Here is a 27,488-nt window from a genome sequence, read left to right as displayed (position 1 = left end):
TCGGAACATTTCGCCTTTGCGATCCTGTACGAGAGAGGGCGAATAAGGTTTTTGGGAAGCGTTCCGTGCGACTGCTCGCTTCTGTCACCACGGGTCGTCTACCGTCCAAGTTCGGCGGTGCTACGTGCCGCCGTCTTCGTCGCCAGTAACGTCGTCAAGTCAATTCGATTGTCATCACGGCTTCTTCATCTTCATCGAAACAGTACGTAATTCGTGATCCGATCTACTGTTTAGTTATGATCTATGAGATTATACTATTGTTGATTGTGCTGTTGAATACCTCTAGTATATTCGAGATGCATATGCTAGTTGCTACTATCTATATTACGAAATTAATCATTAATTTGTTATTCTCGAAATTGATTAATTTTCCATCAGGTTATTCGTTTGGTAGCTGTGAGCGTGAGGTTGTCATCGATGGGCTTTTATGTTGTCTATTTGTCGGACGAGCGATGCATGCTTCGGATGTGCGTACAACAATGGCCGAAACTGTTGATGTGGTGCGGTGCGAGGCTCCAGCTCGCATCAGTGATTTCGCGATCGAGACACTTTTAGGACCTTCGGCCTTATAGACCTTCGTGCTTTATTAGTTCTGGCCCAATGCTCGGGCCAAACGGACCAGATCAGGCACTGGGTTGGGCCATGACGTTCAGAGAAGGTGACTCATCGAGCATATGACGCTTATTTCTTGCTGATCATGTTTCCCCCGAGGCAGAGAAAAGAAAAGCACGCGCAGCCTAGCTACGGTACTTACTCCGTCCAATAAAAGATGTCTCAAATTTTTTAAAATTTAGATGTATCTATGACTTAATGTATAGATAGATGTATTTAAATTTGGTTAAAGTTGAGCAGATAACGTCGAGTGGTTTCGTTGTTAGCCGACCCGATGCATCGGGTAACATCCTCGTTTGCTTTCCCCTGGTCAAAGGAAGGTGGAAAGCGATAAGGACAGTAGTCCCACCAGGCCACCACCTCTATCCGATAGGATCGTAGGAAAAGCACATGTTTTCTACCACGACTTATAAAATCAGCACGCACCGGCGCATGATCGGCCCTCATTGTCAGCGTATATCCGCGATAGGGAACTTTCCGTTTTTGTGCGGCCAGGATGGGGAAATGTATGTAAACAGAACACGAACACGAACACTGCGTAGTCTCTTGCAGATGCTGAGATCATACCAGCAAGAACTAACGGCCAATTAATAGGTTTGACTGGAGTCCCTGAACCATAATGGCAGAATTAATATGTTTGACTGGAGTCCCTGAACCATAATGGCAGAACATGATAACAGTTTCTGCAAGAGAGAAGCATCTGGGCCTGCTAGCTAGATGTGATACTGACACTGACCATCTTACTGGAGTACTGGACTATATGAACTGTGACAGAGAGATACTCATGCTAGATGGAATTAATTCTTACAAGTTCTTAGAATTAGGGACAGGATTAACTCGCTCGTAATTTTGACGGTCCAAGCACTCTACGATGATGTTTCAGGCGCTTACCGGAGAAAAGAGGGGAAGGAATATATCAGCATATTGTGGTTGCCATGCTACATGGGCTCCCTGTAAGAAGAAAAGAACACAAACCAAACGAATTCATTGCATGGCTGGACAATTAATCAAACACGCGACAATTAACATATGGCGCTCCAGGAGGTCACTCACTCACTGTTCGCACAGGAATCGTAATCGCAAAGTCGGTAGGATCTTGCCTGGTGCCCGGCCACACCCATCGCCGGTTGCGTAAGGTCGTTGTGCAACCAACTCCCGGGTAATGCACAACTGCACAAATTAGTGCAGTTGATTAGACCTTTAGGAACCATGGATGGACCGTATCGCGCATAATTGCGCTCTCAGAAGTCAATATAGACATTTCTGAGAACCTAGGTGCGCAAACTTAATTGATGGCCTAGCTCAGTCAGCACATAATGCTAAAGAGGATGGGCCCGTGTTGTGTCCAAAGTCCTAACAGCTCCAACAGATTAATGATGATCAGGTAGCCCATGGAGCTTAAGTTAAGTACAGCATCTCGTCGTGGCTTGCTTACTTTAACTGCAAACGTCAGATTCCTACCTCGCGGGCGTCCAAGAGATTCACGGATGGCAACACCACAACTTGTCCATGAGATCAAACGGAGACCAACTCCCCTTATTATTCAATCACTTTCGAGTTTGGACCACTCAAGGGAGAGCGTCCGCACCTCGGCGATCAGCATCGAAGAGTTCAGGATGGATTATAGGAAGTGTGTCCGCTGCATTCCCATCTTACGGGTGTAGCGAGGCCTGAGTGCTGACTACCCACGAACTAATTCGACGAAGGTGCTGTCGAGGCTGACAAGGCAGCGCACTGTTTCTGCTAAGTACAATCGGACGCCCCTGGCCAGCACAGCAGTAGCACTCACCAATGCGAACACGTAGGAGTGAGTAGCTTGCAACACCTTCTAACCGACCGGTTGTACGGACCGTTGAGTACGCGGTATGGTCCACAGCAGTACCAGCAACAAAGGATCCCAATTCAAGGAAGCAGAGAGTCGCTTAACACAAGAACTTGACAAGAACGTACATATCGAGTATCAGTTTACTCTTAAGCAAGTAACATGTCATCAGTTCACTTGTTAGGAAGTTAATTAAGAAACCATGACCCCATGGATGCATCAAATTAACGCTAGCTAGCTAGCAAGTTGCGGGAACACGGCGAGGCGAAGATAGCTAGTCGCCCCCTCCTCCATCTCTAAAATCTAACTGGCTTCCTTGCATGATCGCATCGCATGCCGATCCACAAACAAAGGGAGGCAACCAGAAAGAAGAAGAAAAAGTCAACCGGGAAAAAAAAATTCACACATGACACGATCCAATCCAAGCTTGCTACTATTCGATCCATGGACGGAGCCACACATGTAACTATGTATGCGCTGTACAGGAGATCGACACGTGCTGCTACCACCAGCTTCCCGGCAGCTTCCTGCCGCCCGCGGCGGCCATGGCGGCGGCGCGCTCGAACCTGGTTGCGGCGCAGGGGATGGTGATCCCGCCGGGGTGCTCGAAGCCGAACTCCTCCTCCGCCTCGCGCAGCAGCTCCCCGAACAGCGGGTGGTTGAAGTACACCACGGGCACCACGTACCGCATCGACTCGCCCCCGGGCTGATCGCCATCGCCGCCGCCCTGGACGTACACGGCCACCTGCCCCTTGGGCGTCGTCGCCTCCCCTGCTTCCTCCAGCAACCGCTCCCCGCCACGCTGCCGCCGCGGCAGGAGCCTCAGCGTGCGCCGCGCCAGCGACCGGCCCCACGTCGTCAGCATCCGCCGCCGGGACTGCTCGTCGTCGTCGTCGCCCCGCGGCAGCACGACCAGCTGCTGCTGCTGCTGCTTGGCGCTATGACTCCCGAGGACGGCTGCGGGGGATGACTTGGCTGCCGGGTAGTGATTGAGGCGGAGGTAGCCGCCGCCGCGGCGTCTCCGGCGCGGGCAGAGCGCCCAGCGCCAGAGGCCCAGCAGCTTCCGGCCCAGCCGGAAGCCTCGCTGCCGCCTCCTGATCATTGCAGCTGGTCTGTCGTCTCTGATTTGGTGTTGTTGTGTGCTCTGTGCTCTGGCCGCCTGTGTTTGTAAAGGAAGGAGTTGGAGCGATGGTGAAGCTATAGCTAATGGCGAATCCAGCTTGCCAATGGGTTGTTTTATACGAGGGGGACGCCGAGACGACTCCGCATCCGCAGGGTGTGGGGCGTCACCGCGTCACTGTGCGTGTGGGCGTTGGGCGTTTTATGCGTGGTTTTAGTTTTTTGTTGGTCTCATGCTCTAATGGCATCGAACAATTTTTTTCCATTCTCTTCTCATAATGTATTCCATATTCTAAACAAGTAAACGCGCTCAAAAAAAATTAGAAAATGCTAGAGATTCGATCGCGATGTGGCGAGCTTCCGAGCTTTGGTCGGTTCCGTGTGGTTGAGTTGCCCATGATTCCTTCCAAAAAAAAAAGTTGCCCATGACATGCCACATCGGCTCATCGTACGCCGTACTCGGAGCCAGACAGTTCAACCAAAGCCATTCGGTTCAGCAGCTGGCTGTTTTATCGGCTGGCGGGTTGTGATCCCCAATGATAAAAGTGTGTGAGAGCGCTCTGTACGTGAAGCTTAATTAGCACTTCTAAGAGTCTTCTCCATGTTCTTTGCGTTCATCTGTTGCACTCGGATGGAATGGAGTGCACATGCCAGTCGATAATGACATGGATCGGATCTCACCGTAACATGGGGCGCGCAACAGTAACCTATGGCTATCGGATCGACCTGGACGGTGTAATATCGGAAACTGATGGCAGATCGGTCCGAATTCGCTAAACAGTGAGCATGCATGCAGCAGTCTAAATCGAAAAGCACTACCGGTGCACGCAATGGATCTTAACCTACTCCAAAGTCCAAACAAACGAAATGGGTAAGCAATCAATCCCGTAAGTTAATTCGTTAAACTTATCCAGCTTTCAAAATTAACTCGCAAACTGGAACGAACCTTTTCAGGTACTACAACGCACACTTTATAAAGCGTTTTGAGCGCTCCAAAGTGGAGTACTGGCAGTAAAAGACCGTGCAGGGTCACATCGAAATGAAGAAAGCGCATGACGCGGATCCGGTCCCCACTCCCCACACTGACACTTTCCAGGTTCCTGCAAACTGTTTTAGTACTACCTGCGAAACGTCCTTTCCTGGAAGACCGTTTTAGCTTTGCTCTCACGAGCACACAACTGTACAAATTCGCGATCAATTTGTTAATGACGGAGTCTGATTCTCTGAGCGGACATGTACTGTCGTACTACATGCGTTAAGATCTTAAACAAGTAGTACGGAGTACTAACAAACCCATCCCGTGTAGGCTGTTCCTGGGCATTCAGTGCTCCAGCAAAGAAAATAAGGATGCAACTGTACTTTGCTGCTGGATCGACTTGAAAACATGGCAACTCATAGAGAGTAGCACGGCTTCGGCGTATACTGGAGTACTTGCGTGACTACAATAGGTCAATATCTGTTCAGACTACGGAACAGAGACCGTCAGTAAGGTCGGCAGGAAAGAGACGAGCAGGAGCCTATCTGCAAGCTGGATATGTGTTAACGGAAAACAGAGGGGCAGCTGCATTTGCAAGCCACGTGGTTCCGAAATATTCCAAATTGACGCGGACTCGAGCGCGGAACCGAACGTGTATCATGCCGAGACAGACGCGCCCGCACGCTCATCTGAAAGCTAAAGGGCACTGACTTATTAGTGACTTGGCTGCGTCGTTTGTCGTCGGCAGTAGTAGAGCATCTTTTGGCTGGCGACATGGAAGTCCCAACAAAAAAATTTAAGCACGGAGCCGTGTCAACCGGCCTGTCCTTGACGTACGGGGATTGATATGAAGATTTATTACAGTAGATGTTACTGCAGCACCAACGTCCAGATTACAAGTGTACCTGGCCACCTGGAGGAGTGTAATCAACGGGCCGAGATATTTGTCTTTTTTACTTTGTGGAGGGATGATCGATCATGCCAAAAGAAGGAAGGTTCTCGGAAGCCCGCGTGTGCTACCCCGGACAAAGAATGTAGAATCGTCTCGTTTTGTCTCCCGTGATGACATCGTGCTGCTGCTGTATAAGACAATGACCATGCTGTTTGCGATGGAAACATTCAGATATCCCAATCGAAGTTAAAGTCGACTGTTTTTTCTCCAGAAAAGCACACCCAAATCGGCTGCGTAACGGTAAATGGGGATTAATTCCATGGCATACATAATCAAATCGATCCGCACGGAGCACCTAGTACACACTCCCACCGCTGAGCTATTGCTCGATTATCTACCACTAGTATGTGTCGAACCCGTCGAAATCTCTCCCAATAGTTCATGCATGTCAAATTGATGCCATCGTGCTATATATGCACCCTTGTGAAACAGAAAATAAAATAAAACGCATAAAACTCGTTATAAAATGGATGGAGACAGGCTAGACTTTTGCACGACTCGCGCGCAATTCCACGCCAAAATTGGCAAAATATTGCCACTAACCAGCTGGACTAGTCTAACCCTAACCTATAGCACGGAAGTACGGACGCACGGTCTGCACGGCACAGTGGAGGGAGGCTGCGTAGACCGGTCACCAGGCCAGGAAGCGCGTCCGGGCGGACTACGTTTACTAAACCTTAGAAAATTGCCTCATAAAAAACTCAGAAAAATGGAAGAATGGCCATTGCTGAAGTTTTCTTCTTTACATACAGATAAGTCTAACATTGAAATGTTTATAACAAGGGCGTACCGTACGGCACGTCGGCACCAGGTATACTACAGACTACTACTTCCTGGTATAGGTACGCGGTGTCCTCGGCATCGGCAGCAAATTAATCACAGGGTCACAAGTTCAGAACGAGCATAGTACGTTCCTGTTCGGACGGCACGATCAGACTTTGATGAGCGCGCGCTGTACTTCAACCGTTAGTTTGATACTACTGATCGAGTTCGATTCCATCACGTGGCTTCTGACAAAGTCAACTCAAAACTAAACAAAAAAACTATGCATTCGCATGACAGGCTAGCACACTAGAGATTTTGGAGCAGCTAGCTGCCGCCCGGTACCAAGTTGCCAACTGACCTAATTGCCAACCACTCCAGCAGACAATTTGATACTAATTCCATCGTCTATTGGAATGACTAATTAATTATACACGGCGCTGAAACGATCTTCTGATCAGACGTCCTGGCCGTGTTAAAAATGGGTTTAGCTAGCTGGGTGGGTTGTGGCAGTGCAATGGTGTCGCGACAACACCCCAGCTAATCCGCTTCTTGAGCCGTACGTGCACCGTACGTACCACTCCAGCAGACGATCGAGAGAGAGAAAAAGCAGCGAGAGCCGCAAAGCCTGGACGTTGGATGACATGACGTGAATGAACAGGCACAGAGGCTCCTTTTACCTGCTTTCCCTTGGAAAAAAGAGGCGCGAGAGGCCCCGAAAGTCGATGGGCTGATCGCAAGTTGATTAAAGAAGCGTACTCGGGAGGAGACATCCGGCAAATGGCTCGCGTCACGGTGGCTAAGTAATAAAGCTCGGTTGTGCGAATCCTAGTCAGTGCTTGGACCCGACGAAGGTTTAAGTAGTACTACTACTTGGACCCGACGGAGTAATTTTCAAGGAAAAAAAGCTGTGATCCATCTATGAATCAACCTGGATATAGTTGAAATTTGGATTGATACATGCTAATCTTGGTATCGTACTTATTGTATAATTGGTTTATGGCCCTCGGAACCTCGAAAGGACCCAAGCAAGATCGATCCAAGTACTTCCGTCATGCTCACATCGGTATGATCGAAACTGTCGTACTCCATGTTAGGATTGTCTACTCTAGAGAAGCTACGGGAGCTTGGTTTCGACAAGAGGAGAAAGAAGCTAGGGGAGCCAAACAGTGCCAGTAAGCCTCCAACTGAACAAAAAAAAATGAAACTTTAATTTGTACTCTTTTCAATTCATAATAAGTGTTTCAGACTTAAAACAACTCTGTACTAAATCCGAGACACTTATTATGGATCGGAGGTAGTACAATCTAAAACCGCCGTACGACTGAACATCATATATGCAAAACGAAAAGTTAAAGTAGCTTTTCGAAGCGAGAATGGGGAGTAACATCTGAAAATAAGAGAATGGTGGGTCAAGTTGCTTGTTTGATTTCTCTCTATCGACGAAGGCAGCGAATTTCCGAGCCAAAGGAAATAGCATCATCTATCTTTGTGTTTTCCAAAAGAAGAAACAAAACCATCAACAAGCTCAAGGCAACTATCGGATAAACAAGATTCATTTCAAACAGAGACGATGTGAGAACCTCTAGACAAAACCTGAACTGTGTTGATTTCGCTAATGAAATCGGGAGCTTGCTCCTTTTCTCTTAAATAAACAGAGACAATGTGTTACACAAACTCTTCTCCTTGTAGAAGTTGTGTGCAACAGGTGCGCACGCCAGCAAAGGGGCATCATATGACTTCTCATGGAACCTCAACATTTCGGGCTCTTAAGCGGCGGTTTCATCATACTCGACACAATTTCAATACGGTGGTTATGAGGTTGCTCGTTTGGAACAATTAGGTGCCCCTGAGGTGCAAATTCTGTGTTTGGCTAGATCTTCAAAATAGGGTCTAGACCTCCGATTGCATGCAGACTACGGTATCGAGGATGGTCAAATTGCAGCCATCGACAATTTTGAAAGAGGGAGCTGAAGTCGGCGGCCCATCTATGCTTTGGCTGTCGCCTCTCCATTTGTATATGGGGGCATGCCTCGAGATTGGCTCAGCCTCTCGAAGTTGGAGATTAGTTTCTAGGCCAATTTTAGCTCGGTCAAAATATGGTGCTCCTTAGTGATTCATCTTCAAGGCATTCATTGAAAGGCCATTGCATTTTTGATTTTTTTTTGTGCAAAGGCATTTTCGATCGTACTGCATGGGTCATTTTCAATGTGAGGAACACGGGGAATCGTTTGGAATTTCTCAACATTGCCAATTGTGATTTATTTGTTTATTTTTCATCTTCAGGCATTTGTGCATATATAAAATGTTGTTCTTAATTATGAGACGTCACAAAGCTGTTGCCTCTGTTTGGAAAATAATAAAAACTTAGAGGCCTCGCGGAACAAGCTAGTTTTTGTACAGTACTAGCGAAGTGTTAGCCAGCATGTTAGGAATGCGGAGTAACAAGTAAGACAATGTATCCATAGAACAACTCCGAAAGATGTAGACGTATTCATGCATCGAAACCCGTTATAAAATTACCATATGGTGCTTGGTGAGATTGATTGTTTCTCAGTAGATCTCCGTGCAGCATAACAGAAAATTTTATGATATATAGCCAGTAGGTACAGATCGCAGTGCTCCTTTCCGTCAGAAACAATAAATTACGACAGTCTGAAATGGATCATCGCCCTAGCTACATCAACTGTTGCCATTCTGATGAGTGGTTATGCAACTTACAACTGAAGTTCAGCTACCATGGAATATTAGCATGAAAATATACTCGGATCGCTGAACTTGGATACCATGGTCTGATACGGTCGATGTTCTAGAAAGTTAGAGCAAATTCTGTTCCGGATCAATCAAGATCCTCACTGATTCGGTTGTCGCAGCCACCGACCGATCCTGGAACAGAAGCAAGAACCACATCCTGTCCTTACGTGCTACTATTCCCAGAATGCTGTTAACTCTGCAGAGATCTGACGAGATCACATTCGCTGCCCATGATTCTTGTCAAACGAGAGAGAACAAGGCCCAGTCATCCGCTTCCCAATAATGATACGCCGTTTAATTAGTTGACTCAACTCGAATCTCTCCTTAATATCAGCAGCTAAATCATACTGCTACGATAAGCTTGTTTGCTGCCTGTATGTTATGCCGACTAGTTTTTGTTCGGAAATAGGTATCTTCCCTGCCTTCATCCGTTAATCCTGGCTCTACGGAGCATGGAAGGCCAGTGTTCCTCTTGTCCTTTTGGGCTTTCGGCTGGCCTTTGGCACTCGATTCTGGCAACCATGGTAGCTAGTGGACAGTATAAAACAGCACGATGAGGTACCAGTCACCACGCACTAGTGCTCAAAATTACATGTCTGCAAAATGTGTTATTCTACATTGCATCGCCTTCTCATTGCAGCTAGCTAGGGATCTACATCATGTTAATGTGCACACCGATCCTCGATCCCAGCAATCAGGATAGAGTCTCGAAGATAACCAGAGGACTTGAAAAGCGACCCATCCCAACCACCTAATTAATCCTTAATTAAATTCTAGCAGTACGAGGAAAGGCTGAAGGAATGCAGTCGCGGTCCTGAATCTCTGAAGTCCGAATCCAGGATGCCATGATATTATTTACCTCCGGCGACAAGGTTTTGCACTTGGGTAGTAGGAGTACTTTTTTCTGCCCCATAAAACATTGGGCAATCTCTTGGGGAAATTGCTGGCCACAAGTTCCCTTGGCCAGGCGACGGCGACGTTCCCCGCGATTACGACGGCGACGTCGTGGTTCGTTCTTCTCCCTGTCATACATCATCCGTTGCTGCATGCTTTCGTCTTTTCTAAACTCTAATTTTCCACCGGTTGCATGCTGTCGCGCTCAACATCGGCGTCGCGGCGCAATTATTTTGAAGGAGACCAGTAAACCAACGTCCATCACCCCAGTTTATCCCCCGTTATTATCTGCGGATCAGCTACGTCTGCGGCCTGATTTATCTACTCTCACTGAGATTATGATTCGGTCAGAGTTTCTGTACTTTCTTGCTTGTCTTCGAACAAAGTTGGCTGGCACGACGTATGCATATGCATGTATCGTCGCCACTCGCCAGATTTAGGCGCGCCCTGCTGGCTGGCTGACCAGTTCCATGCGAGTTCATGTCATGACATCATATGCCACGTTATTTTTGTAGAACAAGAGTTTCTTTTCCCCTTTGCAGAGGCAAGTATACTGCTTTTTAAAGGGCTTTTTTGTGCTTTTTTGGACTTATCACACGCAGAATAGAAAACCTGCTCTATAATGGGCTGGGCTCAGCGAATTTGCTCCTAAGGCCTCTGGTGCTGGTGCGCAATTGTGGAGTTCACTTGTCAATACCCCTGGCCCACATACTTCGAATTATTTGTTCTCACCTGGCCCAGGTACTTTTTTTTGGCATGGTGCTATACTACTGTATGACGTATCTGTTCACTTGATCTCTTTTTTTCTTGTTAGAAACACCCGGCTGGCCGGCACAACCATAGAAAACACACTCCCTCATAAAACATCCACTAAAGGCTGACCTTGTGGAGCTTCAAGTTTAATTAAATGAAACCACCCTATCTGGGCGTCTTGCTATTGACAAATATATACATGGTTTACTGCAGAAGAGTATTCTGTCCCGAGTGTAAAACAAAAAGGTGAAATGACCACTCGTCGTTTGAAAACAATACTTAGGATATTTGTTTATCTAGCATTGTACCGCCTGAAGTTAATTATTCTACAATTTGTCCTAATACAATGCAAATATGTACTGTATGAACTATATATGGTCCGGAGTAGTTTTTATTCCTCACGTGTGATTACCATATGAACTATAAAGTCCAGGAAAAAAAAACTGAACTGTGATTAAGACTGAATTAAAGGATGAAGGTAGAGATGCAAAGTAGAAGCATCAGAGTGTACAAAGTACAAACCGCCGCACATGCATATGATGCTTCTCAACTACAAACATCAATGGGTGATCGACAGCAAACCTAGTTGCGATGAAGTGCATACATCAACGTTTCACCCTTAATGACAGCATTGCTGGCCTTTAGAATGAAGACGACAGCCCCCTCCCTGGCCGTCTGTATATTTCTGCATACTAACCTTTCCTGTGGCTGACTGTACGTGTCAATATCTTTGGTTGGAGTTGACGACCTATCGAACTTTATTTTCACGAGTCTTCGGACAAAATCTTGCGCAAACATCACTTGTTGTTGGATCACTCGTTTATCTATAGGCTTGCTATCGCCGCTCCTTCACACTCTCATATATGCTCCCAACTTCCCAAGTGAAGCACCAAGTAGCGTGCTATATGAAACCCACATCCGGAAGCACACATTACCACACAAAAAAGCATTACAGCTGACCAAAACGCAAATGGTCCAAATACACGTCAGCATACTGATCAAGGAAAGGATTGTACACTACACCTATATATACATGACTACATAATTATGCGGCTGACCTTCGTGCTACCAAACGTCTTTTCTTAAGCTCGCTGCTCTTCCAAGTGACCAATATGAGCCACAGAGAAATACCTGCAACTAGCTAGCTACTCCAGCTGGTAAAATACCTAGCTGTCTCTGCATCGTATATAGCTGGCGCATGGGACCACCGTATGCGTAGATCTGCGCTAGCTGTACAAATACATGCCATGCTCCCGAGAACGTACACCAGAAATCAGAACCCACACCACATGAGGTGATGAGGGTACACTACACCATTCCTGACTGTCTCTGTCTCCTGGACCTTTTCGCCATCTTCCTCACTGGCACGTGGACCCGTTAGTCCGTGGAGCCCGTAAAGTCACCGCGTGCTGGGGCCGGAGAAAGATCTGTAAATACCTGCTGCACACACGCGCTTACGCAGCCTTTTTCTTCTTTTTTACAGTTGTGCGTCGCGCAGAGCCACAGAATACAGTATATACATGTCATGTGTGCATGTACTGTATTGGAGCAGCAGCATGCAGCAGGAGTTGGTGGCGTAGAGGCAGCCAGGCCTGCCATGATGGGGCACACCGAGCAGGTGGGTGCAGAGTGGGGCCCCACGAGGATTGACCCCGCCGCAACGTCCCCTTCCCATTGGCCCGGCCCAGGGCACCGCCCCGACCAACCGTGTAGCGCCACGTCGGCCATGCAGGCCATGTAGGCTAGCTCCTTCCGTCTGCATAAAATGATTCGTGGCGGCCCGTCCATGCGTAATTAACTCCTGATAATTACCAGAGGCCTGTAGCTTACCTTGAGACATGTAGAATCATTGAGCTTAACCACCGCCTCCACAAATCGTTGCGCAGAGCACCGAATATTTCTCTCTCTCTTTTTTACCATGGCATGCACCGACACCGCTAATGATCTGATCCCATAGAACTACTCCTAGCTAGTCTGTAGTAGTAGCAGCCTAGCACCCAAAATAATGAGAGAAGGCGGTTGTTGCGTTGCGTGAGCGTGTCCTGCCCTTGCGGCGGTGCCAGTACGTATTGCTAACCTCTCTTTATTTTCTTACCTGACGAAAGTTACTGCGAGCTTGCACTCGATGAGAGGAAGAAAGATGGCAAAAGTTACAGCCCCGTTCCATGGCATGGCCTTCCCATAATTCTGGGTGCAAGTGGATAAGATGTGGTGCGTTTAGCGGGGCCCGCGTTACCAGGATGGGAAGAAAGAAGATCTTCCATGCGATCGATGGTGCCTGCATGGAGCAAAGATAATCATGCATGTCCACGCATCGAGAGCTAGCAAATGTGCATGCGTAGGATCGATCAATCTGATTTGATTGATGGCACGAGCTATGTTTTGATTCGTGTGTATGATACTAAGTGATCATCAGATGTTTACAGTCAGATGCAGTTGAGTTGCATAGTTGATCGCTAACCAATTAATTACCGCGGCAAGCTACAGAGTTGGCCGCTTTTGGCGCATGCTTTGCTGTGCTTTGCTTCTGGCTAGCCGTTTTCCGATGGATCCAAGTCGACGCTCGCTCGCGCATGCGGGTGTAGATAGGCCGCAGATGACACGTACGTACGTACGTACATACATACATATACATATGTCAAAGGCCAAGCTCCAAACCACAGGTCAAAAAGATGAAATTATACAAGGCGTTCTGCATGACTACGACTTACTACTTGTACACTTGCCGATCGATGGAACGGCCTGCCTGCATGCCAGGCCGGTGCACGCGCGCGTGTGGCGTGGGTCGAGGTGGAGATCTCCTTTGGCCGATCATTCCTTGTTTTGCTTCCAAAGATGCATGCAACCAAGTTCGATCGCTAGCGTCCAGCCAAATGCATCCGATCGACCAGCTAGCTAGATGCATGAGAGGGCACGAAGTCGATCCATCGACCGGCCGTCAGATCGGGCGATCGATGGGTGTAGCTAGCCGTATATTGAATGTGGAAAATAGTTCTTCGCGCGCGCGCGCAATGGCGCCTACTCCGATCCGGGGTCCGGGCACATATATCGACGTCGTACGATCGATCTAGCAAAACTACGTGTTGACGCACCGAAACATGCGATGATGCCAATAATTGATTATGTGGTGTAAACAAATTAGTTTAAGTGGGGCCCCGGCCCTCCCGTTTGTAGCACTTGCTCGATCCATGATTGTGCAGCCTCAAGAAAATTCATTGATTAATTTGCACATGTACTAATCAGAAGATAGTTCGTATATGATCAAATCAAATCTCAAGTACTGCATGTATAGTAAAAGTCCACGACAATTCACCTGAGTGCTGATCATGACTGTGTCCACAAGACCTTAATTACCTTTACCGAGACAACAGGTACGACATTGTTGAGCGTACTAACCAAAAATTTGGTGATCCTTTTCTTTGCCTAAAGAAAAGTTGGGTGGACCATGGGAGTTTCTCTTATCAGTCAAACGGTTATAGCCATCCGATAAGGACAATATCATATATTTTGCGTTATGCCTGGACACATGATGATTTTTATCACCGCGAAGTAGAAATAGTTATTCTTGGTCGTCTGAGAACTAACATAACCGTTTAAATTATGCACAAGTAACTCAAGAGATTATTTCTTTCTAGGTATGATCGATTGATGGACGAGGAGTGGTTCTTGTTGTCAATCACATAATTCATGCATGCATCTTCTAGCTAGTAATCACACATGTGCTTGAGTACGCTGATTGCGAGCTTATATTCATTAAGTCTCACAGGCGGGCTTGCTGCATATCCAAGCATATACGGCCGGGTTGATGGTCTGGCCTGATCTATTATAGCCTAGAAAGACCAGCTAACAACAGTAGCTAGCTGCGCACGTGAGGTAATATGAGGCTACTTTGTTTAGCTGGTCTCAAGAGAAGAAACGCGCATGTGCAAAAATCGATCTTTACAACCATCCATACATGCATGCCGTTCGATCCTAGCTTTCACATTTGCGTGCAAACAAAGCGCGTGCATTGTCGCTCTGTGGACCACACAACTCAGCACGCACGCGCGCCCACAAAGATATGCGTCGAGCAGAATTTATTAGATTGAACTGGCCACACAATTAACTAGTACTCCCTCCTCTGTTCAAAAAAAAAGAAAAAACTAGTACTCCCTCCGATCCTTATGGTTGTATCTATTTTAAAAGAATTTCAGATACATGTAATATTTTGACAACAATTTAGGATCGGAGGAAGTAGTACTTGATTATATTTTGGATGGTAGTCGATATAGATATATCTAGCCAAGTCTGATCAGGATTCAGGACCATTGCCCACGATCGATCCATGCATGTACACAAATTCTCAAAACAAGAAGCAAACTTCCTTCAGGAAAAAAACACTGCATGATGCAATTTTTGGTAGTCGATCGTCGGGTGACGCAGTAAATCTGTGTGTTTTGCAGAGCACCCCAGTTTTGGCAAAACATATCGGCAGGCAGGCGGTATTGATCATCAGATTGGTAGGGTTGGAATCTTTCCGGAACTTGGTCGTCCTTCCGGAAAAGGCATGGACACGTCGTGCGCGTGCGGAGCCCAGGGTTCAGCCGGCCAGCTAGCTCTCGTAGACACTAGTCCAGTGTGTTGGAGAAGCTAAGGAAAGAATGAGGTAATAAAGGTCGCAGCTAATGATCAGGTCTAGCCCACGCCGGACCACCGGCCGCTACGGCCTGACTGTTCCTGCCGGCGTCGGCATCCGACGCAATCTCCTTGCTGCTTGATTCTTTATACCACACTATATTCTTCAACATTTATTTTATTTTAATTGCGTCCCGTACGTAGAGTAATTGGAGTAGTCTCTGCGTGTGTTAAACAGTTATAATTGAGTTGTAGTACTGCAGTATATATAGCCAGTAGATAATTAAGCATTCTTTGCATACGATCGACCTGCATGCTGGCTGGACTTGACAGTAAGCATATATTCAGACCAGTATATGGAGTCTGTCGTCGCTCCTTCATTGTGCACACACCAACTAATGAGCATAATCAAACATCAGCATACGTATACACATGCACCTCTCTCATCGTATGTACGTAACTAGTTACTCCTAACTTGATTTGACCGCGGACAGGGATAAGCTAGAAAGATATCTGGCTTTCATGACACTGGATTTTCCATTTGGAGGAGGGTCGCCATCAAAATATACTACCTAGGTCGGTTCCGAATTCGAGTGGGTGTCATCGAAAAGATGGATATGGAAAAGACAGCGACCATCGGTAGTTAATTAATTAAGTGAGTGCTTAATTGCAAGCCAATGGATCGACGGACGGAGGATGAAGATCGAGTGCATGTGGGCATGCATGTGCCATTCCAGAGAGAGTTCAGTTGTAGTGTTGGTGACTCCAGCTCCCCATGCCAGTGGCTGGCCCAATAACCCTCTAGAACACCACCATATATATGGGAGGCAACCCCGTAGCCCCCGTTACATTCCACTCCACTCCACTCCTCCTCTCCATCCTCTCCGGCCGGCCAAGCCACATCCGAGAGAGACAGCTACATTATCGCCGCAGGCTGGCCGGGTGAGAGATTGAGCTCGATCGGGCGGCGATCATATCGATCGGATGGGAGGCCGTAGTAGCTACAAAACATAGCAAATCAACGCGGTTCAATTCTCTCGGTCGCTGTTGGTGGCGGGTGGAGGTGGTGGCGGTTACGGTGGAGAAAGGCGCGCGGGAGAGCTGGGCGGCCAATCGGGAAAGGGCACGAGGAGATCCAGGGCTCCCCGGATTTCAGCCTGCAGACTTTGCCCGCAATCCATCCGCCCGCCCGCCCTTTCCGCGCACACACCGGCCCTCTATCATCTATCTATCTAATCGGTCGGTGTCCGTCTTCATCCCCATCCGTGCGTGTCCCTCTCTCGGTCTCTAGCTCCCCTTAATTCCCTAGCTAGCTTCCTCCCTCCCCGGCGAAAGCGAGCTAGCTGGGTAGAGAAGGGGCGTGCGTTGCTTGCCTATATAGCTTGTGTGTGCATCGACCAGAACGGCGTGATCAAGCGCGAGGCTGCAGCCTAGCTACGAGTTGGTGTGGTAAGAGTTAGCTGGACCCCCTAGCACTATGTGCATGCTCTTATCTTCTTCTTCGTCTCTGTCGTCTTCTCTTGCGTGCCCTTCCTGCGCACGCTCCCGCCGTGCGGCCTGCAGGGCGTAAAAGGTTCTTCTGTCAGGCGTTAATTTGTGGGGCACTGGTTGCATTTGGGTTTGGGCCAAGGCTGCCTGGCCTTCTGATCTCTCTTGGGATCGAGGGTACGTCGGTGGCTGCGCGTGCATAGCTGCACACCGGAAGAAGAAGAAGAAACACGGGCTGGCACAGGCGCAACAGCTGACCGTGCTGCGCGTCTGTGATAGGTGGAGGCGTGCGCTGAGGCTTGTGTCCTCCCTGTAGTGCAATGTAAGCTCTCTATCTCCGCGATGGTGTGAGTTTCTTGCATGCATATTCATGCAATAATATTAATTCCTCTTGCATTTCCTAAGTACTCCCTCTGATTCATATTAATTGTCTCAAATTTGCACAAATATGAATGTATCCATGCCTAAAAAGTGTCTAGATACATGTAATATTTCGACAATTAATATGAATCGCAGGGAGTACGTTTTGATGTTTTCATTGGTATAAATACGGGTGAATTTTGTTTTGTTACAATTGTTGTTTGTGTTCATCAATTTGTGGATATCATTGTGCTTGTGCGGTTTGTGCCGTACGTAGCTAGTGCCACATACAAAGACATCATTTGAGTAGACCAGGATTTGGGTGCATCTTAATTAGTTCTCTTTCACATGGATTCAGCCAGGAGGCACTCATTCGGACCTATACCTCCAATGATCGAGACCTAGATATTCTTTTGTTTTGCATCCCTGTTTATGTGTAGGAATCCAAAAACATGAAATTAATTAACACTTACATGTTGATTTTGCTTTTCACACATAGTTTTCCTTATAAGGTTGTTTCAATGTGTACTAAAAACACTGGTTATTTTATGTCATGACTACATTTGCTTCATAAAAAGTAGTTCTTACCTGGGAAATATCGAGCTTAGCTTAAGTGCATTTGGATTAATTTTCAATTACAAACTGGATATTAGTTGTACAGCCAATTTACCCCTTTTTTTGAATTATTTCCCAGTTAAGTCATCTGTCATACTGCATAAATATTTGTAATTTGTTCGGATGTAATTCGATCATGTAATGTATATCTTTGAACAGTCATACTGCATTTGTAATTCAACATATATATCTTTGAGCAGAAAGTTCTGGTCTGTATAGTATGTTCACCAATCTTAGCTTGCTTGACACAAAAGGAACCTCACAGAACATTGAATTATCCAGGTTATCGTATATGTGATGAAAGTATGACACTTTTTATCTACTGCCATGATTGCTTGCTTTTTCCTGAAAATATCATCTATCCCATTGAAAATGGAAGAAAAGCATCTGACCCGGTTGTAAACGAAATATACAGCTATTGTGCCCATCTACCAAGCTTGGGTATAAAGCAACATTATTTCCACAAGAAAATAAAAGGACATGATTGAAAGAACAATTTTAGAGTTTAGTGAGGAACTAGAAATGAAAAATCTGTAGAATCAGGCTTCCCTATGATCGTTGTACTATATATGCATCAGTTTGTGTTTCTCACTTGGTGTCCCATGCATGGTGCTACTTTGATCATATATATACCATCTGCCCTTTCATCTAGTCAATTTGCTAGAAAGGACTAAATGAGTATATATATAACAGGCTCACTCTTATATATGATTACTTCTGAGCATGTGTTCTACATATACAATATTATTACTCATTTTTTCTACTTGGTCCTGTGGTAACTTCGACAGTGGAACAAGATGGACACTTTCTCCCATGTTCCCCCCGGTTTCCGGTTTCACCCTACCGACGAGGAGCTTGTCGATTACTACCTGAGGAAGAAGGTAGCGTCAAAGAAGATTGACCTCGATGTTATAAAAGACATTGATTTATACAAAATCGAGCCTTGGGATCTCCAAGGTAACCAATCAACAGCACACTATATCCATGCAAATGGAATTGTCTCACATATAAATATATATCACACAATTTGGTAACTAAGCTCATGATCGATCCGTACTCACCTTCACGCACGTTGTATACCCAAATGGTAAAATGAACATACAGACAAGTGCAAGATCGGCATGGAGGAGCAGAGCGACTGGTACTTCTTCAGCCACAAGGACAAGAAATACCCGACAGGCACTCGCACAAACAGGGCAACAGGCGCCGGGTTCTGGAAGGCGACAGGGAGGGACAAGCCCATCTACACCAACAACTGCCTAGTCGGCATGAGGAAGACGCTCGTTTTCTATAAGGGCCGGGCACCCAACGGGCAGAAGTCTGACTGGATCATGCATGAGTACCGCCTCGAGACCAACGAGAACGGAGCCACACCCGTAAGTAACCCTGCCTCTTCTTGCTTGGTTGCCGGAGAGAGATAACATTTCACCGTTTCATCTATTAACCAATGGCATGCCTGGCTGATTTGATCAATCAGGAGGAAGGATGGGTGATCTGCCGGGTGTTCAAGAAGCGAGTCGCGACGGTGCGAAGGATGGCAGACAGCTCGCCTTGCTGGTTCGACGACCATGGCAGTGGCGCCTTCATGCCGGACCTGGACTCACCGAGGCAGCTCGGGTACCAGCACCGCCACCACCAAAACATGGCGACGTACCACGGCCAGCAGCAGCTGTACCACTGCAAGCCGGAGCTGGAGTACCACCACCTCCTGCCACAGGAGGCCTTCCTGCAGCAGCTTCCTCACCTGGAGAGCCCCAAGCCTCCGGCCTACATTGGCCAAGGTAGCAGCAACATCCTGTCAACGACAGGCAACCTCCTCGCACATGATGGTGGAGCATCCAGGCCCAGCGTGCAGCAACCACCGATGGATCAGTCGCTTTACATGGCTGCCGCTGGTGATACGTCGGCAACCGACTGGAGGCTCCTCGACAAGTTCGTCGCGTCCCAGCTGTTCAGCCATGGCGATACCAATCCCAAGGAGCAGCTGTTTCAGGTTGAGAACAAGCATGAAGATGCCTTGGACTACGCTTCCACGTCTGCCGGTGGCTCTGGCGGAGGCGAGTCGAGGTTGTGGAAATAGCTTCCACAAACAAACCAAAACTCCATTGGACACCCCACACAATTTATACCATCCAGATTTGATCTAGTGTACAAATATAGCCGGCCAGATATGTCATATATAGTATGTCATGGTAATGGTATACATGCATACATACACATAATAAATACGTAACCGAAGTGGTTGTGTATTATATATTATTTGACATCAGGTCTCTGTATCTGATGTTAATAAGGTAGCTGAAAGCAGAAGCCAAGGGGCTTCAGTGACTGACTTGACCGTTTTGTAAAAATAGTCAAGTTGTTGATGGACATCTATTTTGTGCAGTCCATCATTCAAAACGGCAGCTATGGTTGCTGCTGATGCATCAACAATGTTTATGAACTTTATAGGTGTGCCATGTATGTCAATTCATTGGAACGGAAAATTATTTACTGACAACAAAAAACTCCTCTGGTTAACTAGTGCTAGCTAGGATGATGCACTTCAGAATGAAGCCAGCACTTTTTTACAGCGAGAGGCGTGTGCAATATGCTCTAATACATATACATACATCATCAGATGTTCAGTATCCATACCTTCTCTACATTCCATTTCTATTTTACCTGATTCCGTTGCAATGCTACAACACTGAACACAAAACTGTGTTGTCTTTCACTTAATCTTCAATATATATACAACATCATTGCTCAATTTCCATGGTATGCTGGATCGTTCCTTTTTCACTTTGCATCACACATACCAGTAGCTTCATCACAGAAACCATCACGGTCCAGAAGTTTAGGTGGTGGGGCACTTAACAGAGGGGAGGAAGGGCTCCCATATGCATTTCGGCGACTGTTGCCACATCCAAGGCTTTTCCGGGTACTGACGCCTGTTACAGGATTGGTTCCGCTTGCATATTTGCATAAAGCCTACATATGAATTATCAGAACAGGTCATCTTCCGTTTGTACGCTTATGGTAACTATACAATAGAAATCACACAGACATCGAAGATGGACCCTGAATATAACCAGAATAGGGTCATGTTTCGCTATATCATAGTTTAGTGGAGTCTGGATAATTTGAAACAACGTATTCAAACAGCATATTTCAAAGTTAACTTTGATCTTCCATGCAACAACAATACTCAGCTTCCAGCAGTTGCCACTACCCACTAATGCTTGACATGGGGAAAATTCATTGTATGTTCACTTGGCCAGGCTAAAACAGGCTGATAGCTGATGAAAAGAACACAGAAGATGCATATCGAGCACATGAGATTTTCTTCCCAGACAAACAAGACATCACGGGCAGAACACAAAAGCAATGATACTTCGGGTGTGCATCTGAACAATTTTGGTTTTCTTGCTTCTATGATTTTCTTGTGCAATTTTCACAGTTCTATTGAACAGACAAGTTTTGTTCACAGTTTATGGATCAGCTTTTACAGACTAGCAACACACGAATCCAGTAGTAAGAATCTCATAAAGTATAATACTACATTATACTTCTAACACTTAAAAGCAGGAAAGAAATAAAGGCACATCTTTTAAAAATTGCTGTGCTAAACTGCTTATCATGAAATCGATAAGAATCATAAACCTACATACAAATTTATGCAATAGTACAGCTATCAAAATAATTATGTACCAGTTTCTGTTGTAGGTCAAGAACAGCATCACTGAAGTCAGCACCTTCAATGGTTGCTCCACCGAGATCACTACGTGTAAGCACTGTCCGTGCAAGTACAGCATTTGTAAGATTAGCTTCATTTAGAACCTGTCAACAATATTCAATGTTCAATGCTTGCTCAAAGGGAAATCTGCAATGGAATTATTTATTTGGATAACTTTGCCTATGAAAATTAAGAATAGCGAAGGATCCAATAGCTGCCATCAGCGAATGGAACATTGAACCTGACTTTGTATTTGCAAGTCTGACAATGCATACATATTAGCACAAGTGATACAAGAATCTTAACTACTCTGGCCAACATTTATGCTTCATTACGCTCTCTTTTGATATCCTAATGTCAATGTATTGGCCTGGTTACCCCTTTATTTTTTTTAAAGCCTCTACATCAATATGAACCCACTGCAATCTGCAACAGAACTACAGTTTCCACTCTGCTTGCAAAAAAGAAATACAGTGTCCACTCTTGTGTGGTATTCCTTTTGGGAAATATTGGCGGGAACATTGCATGCTCAATTGAACATTGGAAGAAGTTTGATTACAAAGAGATGAAAATAAAATATACCGATGCTGGGATGCTCCATAAGAAAAAACTGCAGGCCGCATCCAAAAAAGGAGGCTAAAGCCTTAATAATAAAATTGGACTGCGGAATGCTCAGTGCCACTGGTTGGCATCCTGAATCATGAGAAGGGCGGTAGAGTTTTAGTTCACTTCCTTGGCGATATTTCTCTTTCAATATAACTAACCAGGGATGGTACCATGTATTTTTGAAATTTAGGAAACTTTGGTGAATATTAAATGGTACTCCCTCCGATCCATAATAAGTGTCGGGGATTTAGTACAAAGTTAGACACTTATTATGGATCGGAGGGAGTAGGTATTCCCAACCACAACAGATATCACGTGCTCTGCAATTTTACACGATTCTGATGAATTTATTTAAATGCCAGGAAGTCCATAGCATTTTCTGGTAACTTAACCGTTTCCTTGTTGGAACTAAACTTTTTTCTGGAGGTGAGCCAATGATCTGTTGGACAACACTTGAAAACAACAGAAGCGCTGTCTGCAACCACAACAGACTCAGAGATGGCGAGGAGCAACAATGTTCCAGAGCACCTCATTCAGATATAGCAGAGGAAATCGTCATACCAGGCTAGAACACATATTGATTGACTGACTTTCTTACTCAGCAGTTAATCATCAACCACTTAGACTTTTTGGTACTAAAGTCCCCCTTTTATGTCACACTTCTATCCTATTTCATCATTCAGATATTTAGGTATTTATGTGCGATTCAAGATTCCATACATGAATGACACAAAGAGAAGTTGAAATTAGCACCTTCAAGTGGAGATACCATGCCAATATTGCACCAAATTGGGTCCTTATTCTTATATCTTGTCTTACCTTATACTAGTATTATGCAATGTTATCATTTGTAATGATTTACTTCTACAGAAAAAGACAATAGTTTGATCAAAATATTAAGGTTGGAATAGCAATTTATTTCTGTCTGTTGCACACATCCATACAATCTACAGAAACATCAAATGTGACGGTATACTTTTCATATATGATCACTTGCACAAAACAGTTTCTATGTAAAAACAACATGATCAAGGTAAAATAACCCATTCAGGATTTACCATGCGATCCATTAAAGTGTCACTCAAGTCTGCACCTGCAAAAGACCAAACAACATAATGGTGAAACTTCTATCATAACAGCCACATAAAAAGATTAGATTTCGTGGCCATACACAAATGCAGTCAAAACTACAACCCTAGTGTAATTTCCACGACGCCCACAATGTCGGTTTTTCCTTGGAGGCATTGCCTTTGGAGGCTGTGGCCGATGTCAGAGGTTAGCTTGTGGTTCATTGAGGCTGGTTGTGGTTGTGGCTTTGAGTTGCAGGGGCTTGCCGTTGAATGGGTTGCACCGGTTAGTGCGTCATCCATCGTGATCCTGGGGCCAGAGAGGACTAGGTCTAGCTACCTACCTCCTTCTGGCCTATGGACTTGTCGTCTCCGGTTTTGCTGGTGATGGCGGCGGTCTGCTTTGCTTGTGCGTTTTGTTCGTCTGGCGGTGTTACGGGCCTATCTTGGATAGGTTGTTTCCTCGTTCAGAGATGGGGCAGCACCAGACGTGTGAATCCAAGGCCTTCCAAGCTGCATACTATAAGCCAGGGCATGAGTCTATTCTGTGACAATACATTCCGCAATGGAAATGGACTGGATGAAATCCCTCATACTCAATCCTTAGACTTGACTAGAGGAATCTCACTATCAGGAACCCCTAATGGATTGGGTGCACTAAATCCGCTAGGGCCATTGTAGTTAGGATTGCAACCGTAAGTGTTGCCATAGCGCTAGAGCCTGCCGGGAGAAAAGAAATTCAGGGTTTTGTACGGCTTTCCTTGAATAAGCCGTAATTTGTATGGTTTTCTGGCTCGGTTTTCCTTATAAACGGGGTCAGCTCTTTTCTTCTATATGAATTGCACGAACATCCGCCTTCCTGAGGAGGTTCCACAAAAAAGAAAATCTGCTGGTAATAACTAAGGCAACGCAATGAATTTCAAAGTTAGTGTCCCTCTCTGAGTTTATAACCTGAAGAACTATTGGGGTTGTTTCTAAGAAATCTAGTGGTCTCCCTGTTAAGGCACATCAGAGGATTCCTCGCCACTAAACAATGGTAATTAATTATGTACATTGAGAGCACTACACATATCAAGTATGAAAACATTTAGGAGGGAGCTGAACATCTCCACATGATGAAATGGGGTGTTACTACACTTACCAGTGAAATTTGCTTTATAAGCAACAGCCTTCTCCATATAGGCACCATTAAATGTGGAACCACTAAAATCTGACTCCCTCATATCAGCAGATGTGAAATTCGCCCGCCTAAATCAATAACTGAGGTATGACGTAAAGAAGAAACAATGAATATATAACAGAACCTACTTTTCTGTTAGTTATCCATCTATATAACTTTTTTAGTAACAGGCATCACAATAATAACAGGGCCTGATGGCAATTTTTGTGTCTGCTTGGGCCAACATTTATATCTAAGTGAAGTTAATGTTACTAATGATCAGAGAAGAGTTTTTAGTAACAGGCATCACAATAGTAACAGGGCCTGAAGGCATCACAATAATGAACTTTTTTAGTAACAGGCATTACAAAGATTGCCATCAGGCCCAAGCAGACACAAACTAAGTGAAGCTTATGTTACTAGTGACCTTTCTTTTAATTCATTAGTCTCTAAAACTATCTTTCACAGGCTCAAAGCCGAGGTTGAAAAGAGGCATCCATGGATTCTAACTTGGACGGATGAAATTAAGAAACAACCTCCACTTTCCAAAAGGAATTTAAGAACCAACCTGAAGTTTTCATTAACATGCACAGTCTTTCTGCAAAATCACACAAAAAGGACAGTGTCAGCAAACAAATGCAGAAAGATGAGCAAGAATAAGAAACAGAAAGATACGGGGGGGCACGTGGTACTTGAGGTCGGCATTGCCGAACTGCGCGGCTGAACCAATACCAAACTCGCCCCTCTGCTCCGCCTCAAACTTGTTGAGATCCGCGTATGCCGGCATCGCCGTAACTATGGCCGCCGCGAGGGCTGCGGAGACCGCTACGCGCCACTTCGGTGGCGTCGGCGAGGTGCTCGACACATTGCCGCCGCGGGCACCGTCGGTGGTCGCCTGGCAGGAGAACCGCGGGAGGCGGCGTGACAGGCAGCCCGTGGACGGAGTGGAAGTAGTGGGTCGGGCGGTGGTGGCGGCGGCGAGCGGAGAGGTGGAAGCGAGAGCCATGGCGGATTAGACAGGAGGGTAAGGTGGGGAGAGTACGGGTGGTCATGGTGGCTCGCGCGCGAACACGTAAACCGGTGGCACAGTCATCGGACGAGGAGCGCGGCGAACAGATCCAGTTTTCTTATTAGGTCCTGTATTCGGCAATTCTGGCCCGTAATAAGTTTCGGGCCGCAGTCGCTTTTACCAGCCTTTTCAACAAAATTCCCAGTACCATTCATTACCCTGTCCACCGAACTCGGCCCAAAGTAAGTTTCGGACGGGGCAGAGATTTAACTGGGAAATCGTACCCCAACCTTACAGCAGGATGTAAGGTATAATCAACAGAAATTATATGTCTAAATTTTGAAACGGAGGGAGTAACGTGTTCCAGCAGATTACCAGTGCCGCTATCCAGTGGGAGCCTCCCAAGATATCATGCGCTGCCACATGGCATCTATTCAGGCTCACTCATCATACATGTATGAATGAAGAGTAATTATATTTTCAATATTGCTGCTATTCTATATAGAATTTATAATGACATATCAATGAAATAATTTATATTAGTGAAATGCCAATGAAATCAATATATTATTCTCAATGAAATATCATCGATATTTTGTTGATGTATCATTAAAATTTCACTAACGTATATCGTTAGTGAAATTATTTCATTCATACAGTGGACGTCGTGTGGCGGAACATGGTAGGTTGGTCGGCTCCGATAGGTAGCGGCACCCATAATAAAGACATATCCCAACACAGTCACCTTTCTTCTTTCTCTTGTTAGCTCCTTCCATGCTTGCAATGCCCCTCATCCAATCCTTCCTCCCTCAGGGGCTGCCATGATCGCCCCTTCCCCACAAACTCCTTGGTACACACTCCTCTCCCATAGTCACGTTACTTTCCTACTCCGACGACTCGCCAAATCCAACCACCACTCGTTATCCATTTAGGTACAGAAAAAACACATGCCTGGAATGCCATGTATGTACATTGAGGGCCTGTTTGGTTGGAGGCCCGAGCAAATTGCCCGAGGAAAATTGTTGTCTGTGTGGAACCTTGAATTTTGTGTCTTTTTGCCTGCAGAGGCACAATGGAACTTCATTGTTTGGTTGAGACCGGTGCCTGAGCAAGCTGTTTTCCTTCAACATTTATTGTTTAGATAGCAGCCCACGCATGCCTGAGCTTAGGCCTCATATTTCCTGGGCCTGAACCAAGGAGGTCTTCAGGCAGAAAGCAAACACAATGAGGTATGGCTTCCGGCTACGCCTAGGCCAGGCGGATTGGCCTCCAGGCACTAACCAAACAAGTTCTGAATTCATAAGGATTGCAGGAATTAGAAAATGTCAGAACATGAAAATCACGGGATTGGAAAGCCATGTACATTGAATTTATACGTGCTTTAAAAACACACTGCATGGGAAACGGACATAGGTATTGTATAGGAATTAGGAGAAAGCAGAGAGATGTACAAAAAGGATGAAGTTTGAGCTCATGTTAGAATTCCTATGGCCTATAGAATTGAGGCCAAACAAATGCATTACATAGGATTTCGCAACTACAGTCCAATGGTTCAAAGTGCTCTTTTACAGGAAAAAAAAAATCCTAAGTAGTACTAGAACCCTCCAAACATCCTTTTAAAACCCTACAACCCAAATCCAAAGATCCCCTAAGTGAAAAGGAACAAAGCTACTCCGTTCTGCTAAGAAAAAGTTGTCACGAAAAGTTTGAAAGATCCCATAGCTAGAGAAGAGACGGTTTGATGAGAATCCGGTCCTTTTGTCACGGTATTTTAACACGAACATCATTAATTTGCGGCAATGCAATCATGTTATACATTGGTTCTAGGCGCTCTGCATGCTAACCCCCGCAAAAATCCAAACTGGTGCATGCGGATCGATCTTGCTTGCTGACACGAGCCGTTAATTACAACAGTTTTGCTAGCCCACAGGCGCCTGGTTTTTGTTGGAAAAGCAGGCGATTTCTGCACCGTCAGATCGTGCATCGCGATGGGTAAATTTGTTTGGTTTTTTTTTTGCTCCCACCGCTTCCTTATGGTATTCCCAATCCCACCCGCTTGTCTTCTTGCCTGCTCTCGAGTCTGAGTTCTGGTCTTCTGGAGAGGTGTTGGGCGGAGAGGGCCGAGGGAAATCAGCTCGAGGAAGTCGTCGTGCTCGCACACGAGGCCGTCGGTGCCCGGGCGGAGCACCTGGAGCCGTGCCTTGAGCT

General features: G+C 45.9%; 3 protein-coding genes across 4 annotated transcripts; 1 reads left to right on the top strand and 2 right to left on the bottom strand.

The window, feature by feature from the left end:
* Positions 1-2,576: 2,576 nt before the first annotated feature.
* LOC100833079 (auxin-responsive protein SAUR36) lies at positions 2,577-3,740 on the bottom strand. The gene has a single exon (XM_003569926.4). The coding sequence runs from the start codon at positions 3,534-3,536 to the stop codon at positions 2,937-2,939; it is 600 nt and encodes a 199-aa protein (XP_003569974.1). The 5' UTR covers positions 3,537-3,740; the 3' UTR covers positions 2,577-2,936.
* Positions 3,741-16,119: 12,379 nt separating this feature from the next.
* Positions 16,120-20,164, top strand: SWN3 (NAC domain-containing protein 7-like). 2 transcript variants are annotated; one of them, XM_010235336.3, is made up of 4 exons: positions 16,120-17,068; positions 18,510-18,678; positions 18,826-19,097; positions 19,199-20,164. In XM_010235336.3, the coding sequence occupies exons 2-4, from the start codon at positions 18,519-18,521 to the stop codon at positions 19,799-19,801; spliced, it is 1,035 nt and encodes a 344-aa protein (XP_010233638.1). In that variant the 5' UTR covers positions 16,120-17,068; positions 18,510-18,518; the 3' UTR covers positions 19,802-20,164. The 2 variants fall into 2 exon arrangements, with proteins under 2 accessions (XP_010233638.1, NP_001266811.1); NM_001279882.1 differs by lacking the exon at positions 16,120-17,068 and having other exon boundaries at positions 18,519-18,678; positions 19,199-19,826.
* Positions 20,165-20,284: 120 nt separating this feature from the next.
* On the bottom strand, positions 20,285-25,354 carry LOC100832459 (thylakoid lumenal protein TL20.3, chloroplastic). The gene is made up of 6 exons (XM_003569924.4): positions 24,964-25,354; positions 24,840-24,869; positions 24,254-24,360; positions 23,104-23,138; positions 21,415-21,543; positions 20,285-20,694 (listed from the first exon to the last, which is right to left on the bottom strand). The coding sequence occupies exons 1-6, from the start codon at positions 25,275-25,277 to the stop codon at positions 20,503-20,505; spliced, it is 807 nt and encodes a 268-aa protein (XP_003569972.1). The 5' UTR covers positions 25,278-25,354; the 3' UTR covers positions 20,285-20,502.
* Positions 25,355-27,488: the final 2,134 nt, after the last annotated feature.

This window comes from Brachypodium distachyon, chromosome 3 (genome assembly GCF_000005505.3).
Source record: "Brachypodium distachyon strain Bd21 chromosome 3, Brachypodium_distachyon_v3.0, whole genome shotgun sequence".
In the NCBI taxonomy this organism is placed as follows: domain Eukaryota; kingdom Viridiplantae; phylum Streptophyta; class Magnoliopsida; order Poales; family Poaceae; genus Brachypodium; species Brachypodium distachyon.
This window is presented reverse-complemented; position numbering and strand designations above follow the sequence as displayed.

Bases quoted from the DNA above. Each gene is read 5' to 3' on its own strand.
- LOC100833079 (XM_003569926.4), bottom strand. From the start codon at position 3,536: ATGATCAGGAGGCGGCAGCGAGGCTTCCGGCTGGGCCGGAAGCTGCTG.
- SWN3 (XM_010235336.3), top strand. From the start codon at position 18,519: ATGGACACTTTCTCCCATGTTCCCCCCGGTTTCCGGTTTCACCCTACC. The intron at 18,679-18,825 runs GTAACCAATCAA...ATGAACATACAG, and splicing joins CGAGCCTTGGGATCTCCAAG to ACAAGTGCAAGATCGGCATG. The intron at 19,098-19,198 runs GTAAGTAACCCT...TTGATCAATCAG, and splicing joins ACGAGAACGGAGCCACACCC to GAGGAAGGATGGGTGATCTG.
- LOC100832459 (XM_003569924.4), bottom strand. From the start codon at position 25,277: ATGGCTCTCGCTTCCACCTCTCCGCTCGCCGCCGCCACCACCGCCCGA. The intron at 24,361-24,839 runs GTTGGTTCTTAA...TTATTGATTTAG, and splicing joins CATGTTAATGAAAACTTCAG to GCGGGCGAATTTCACATCTG. The intron at 20,695-21,414 runs GTACATAATTAT...ATTCATATGTAG, and splicing joins TTGACCTACAACAGAAACTG to GCTTTATGCAAATATGCAAG.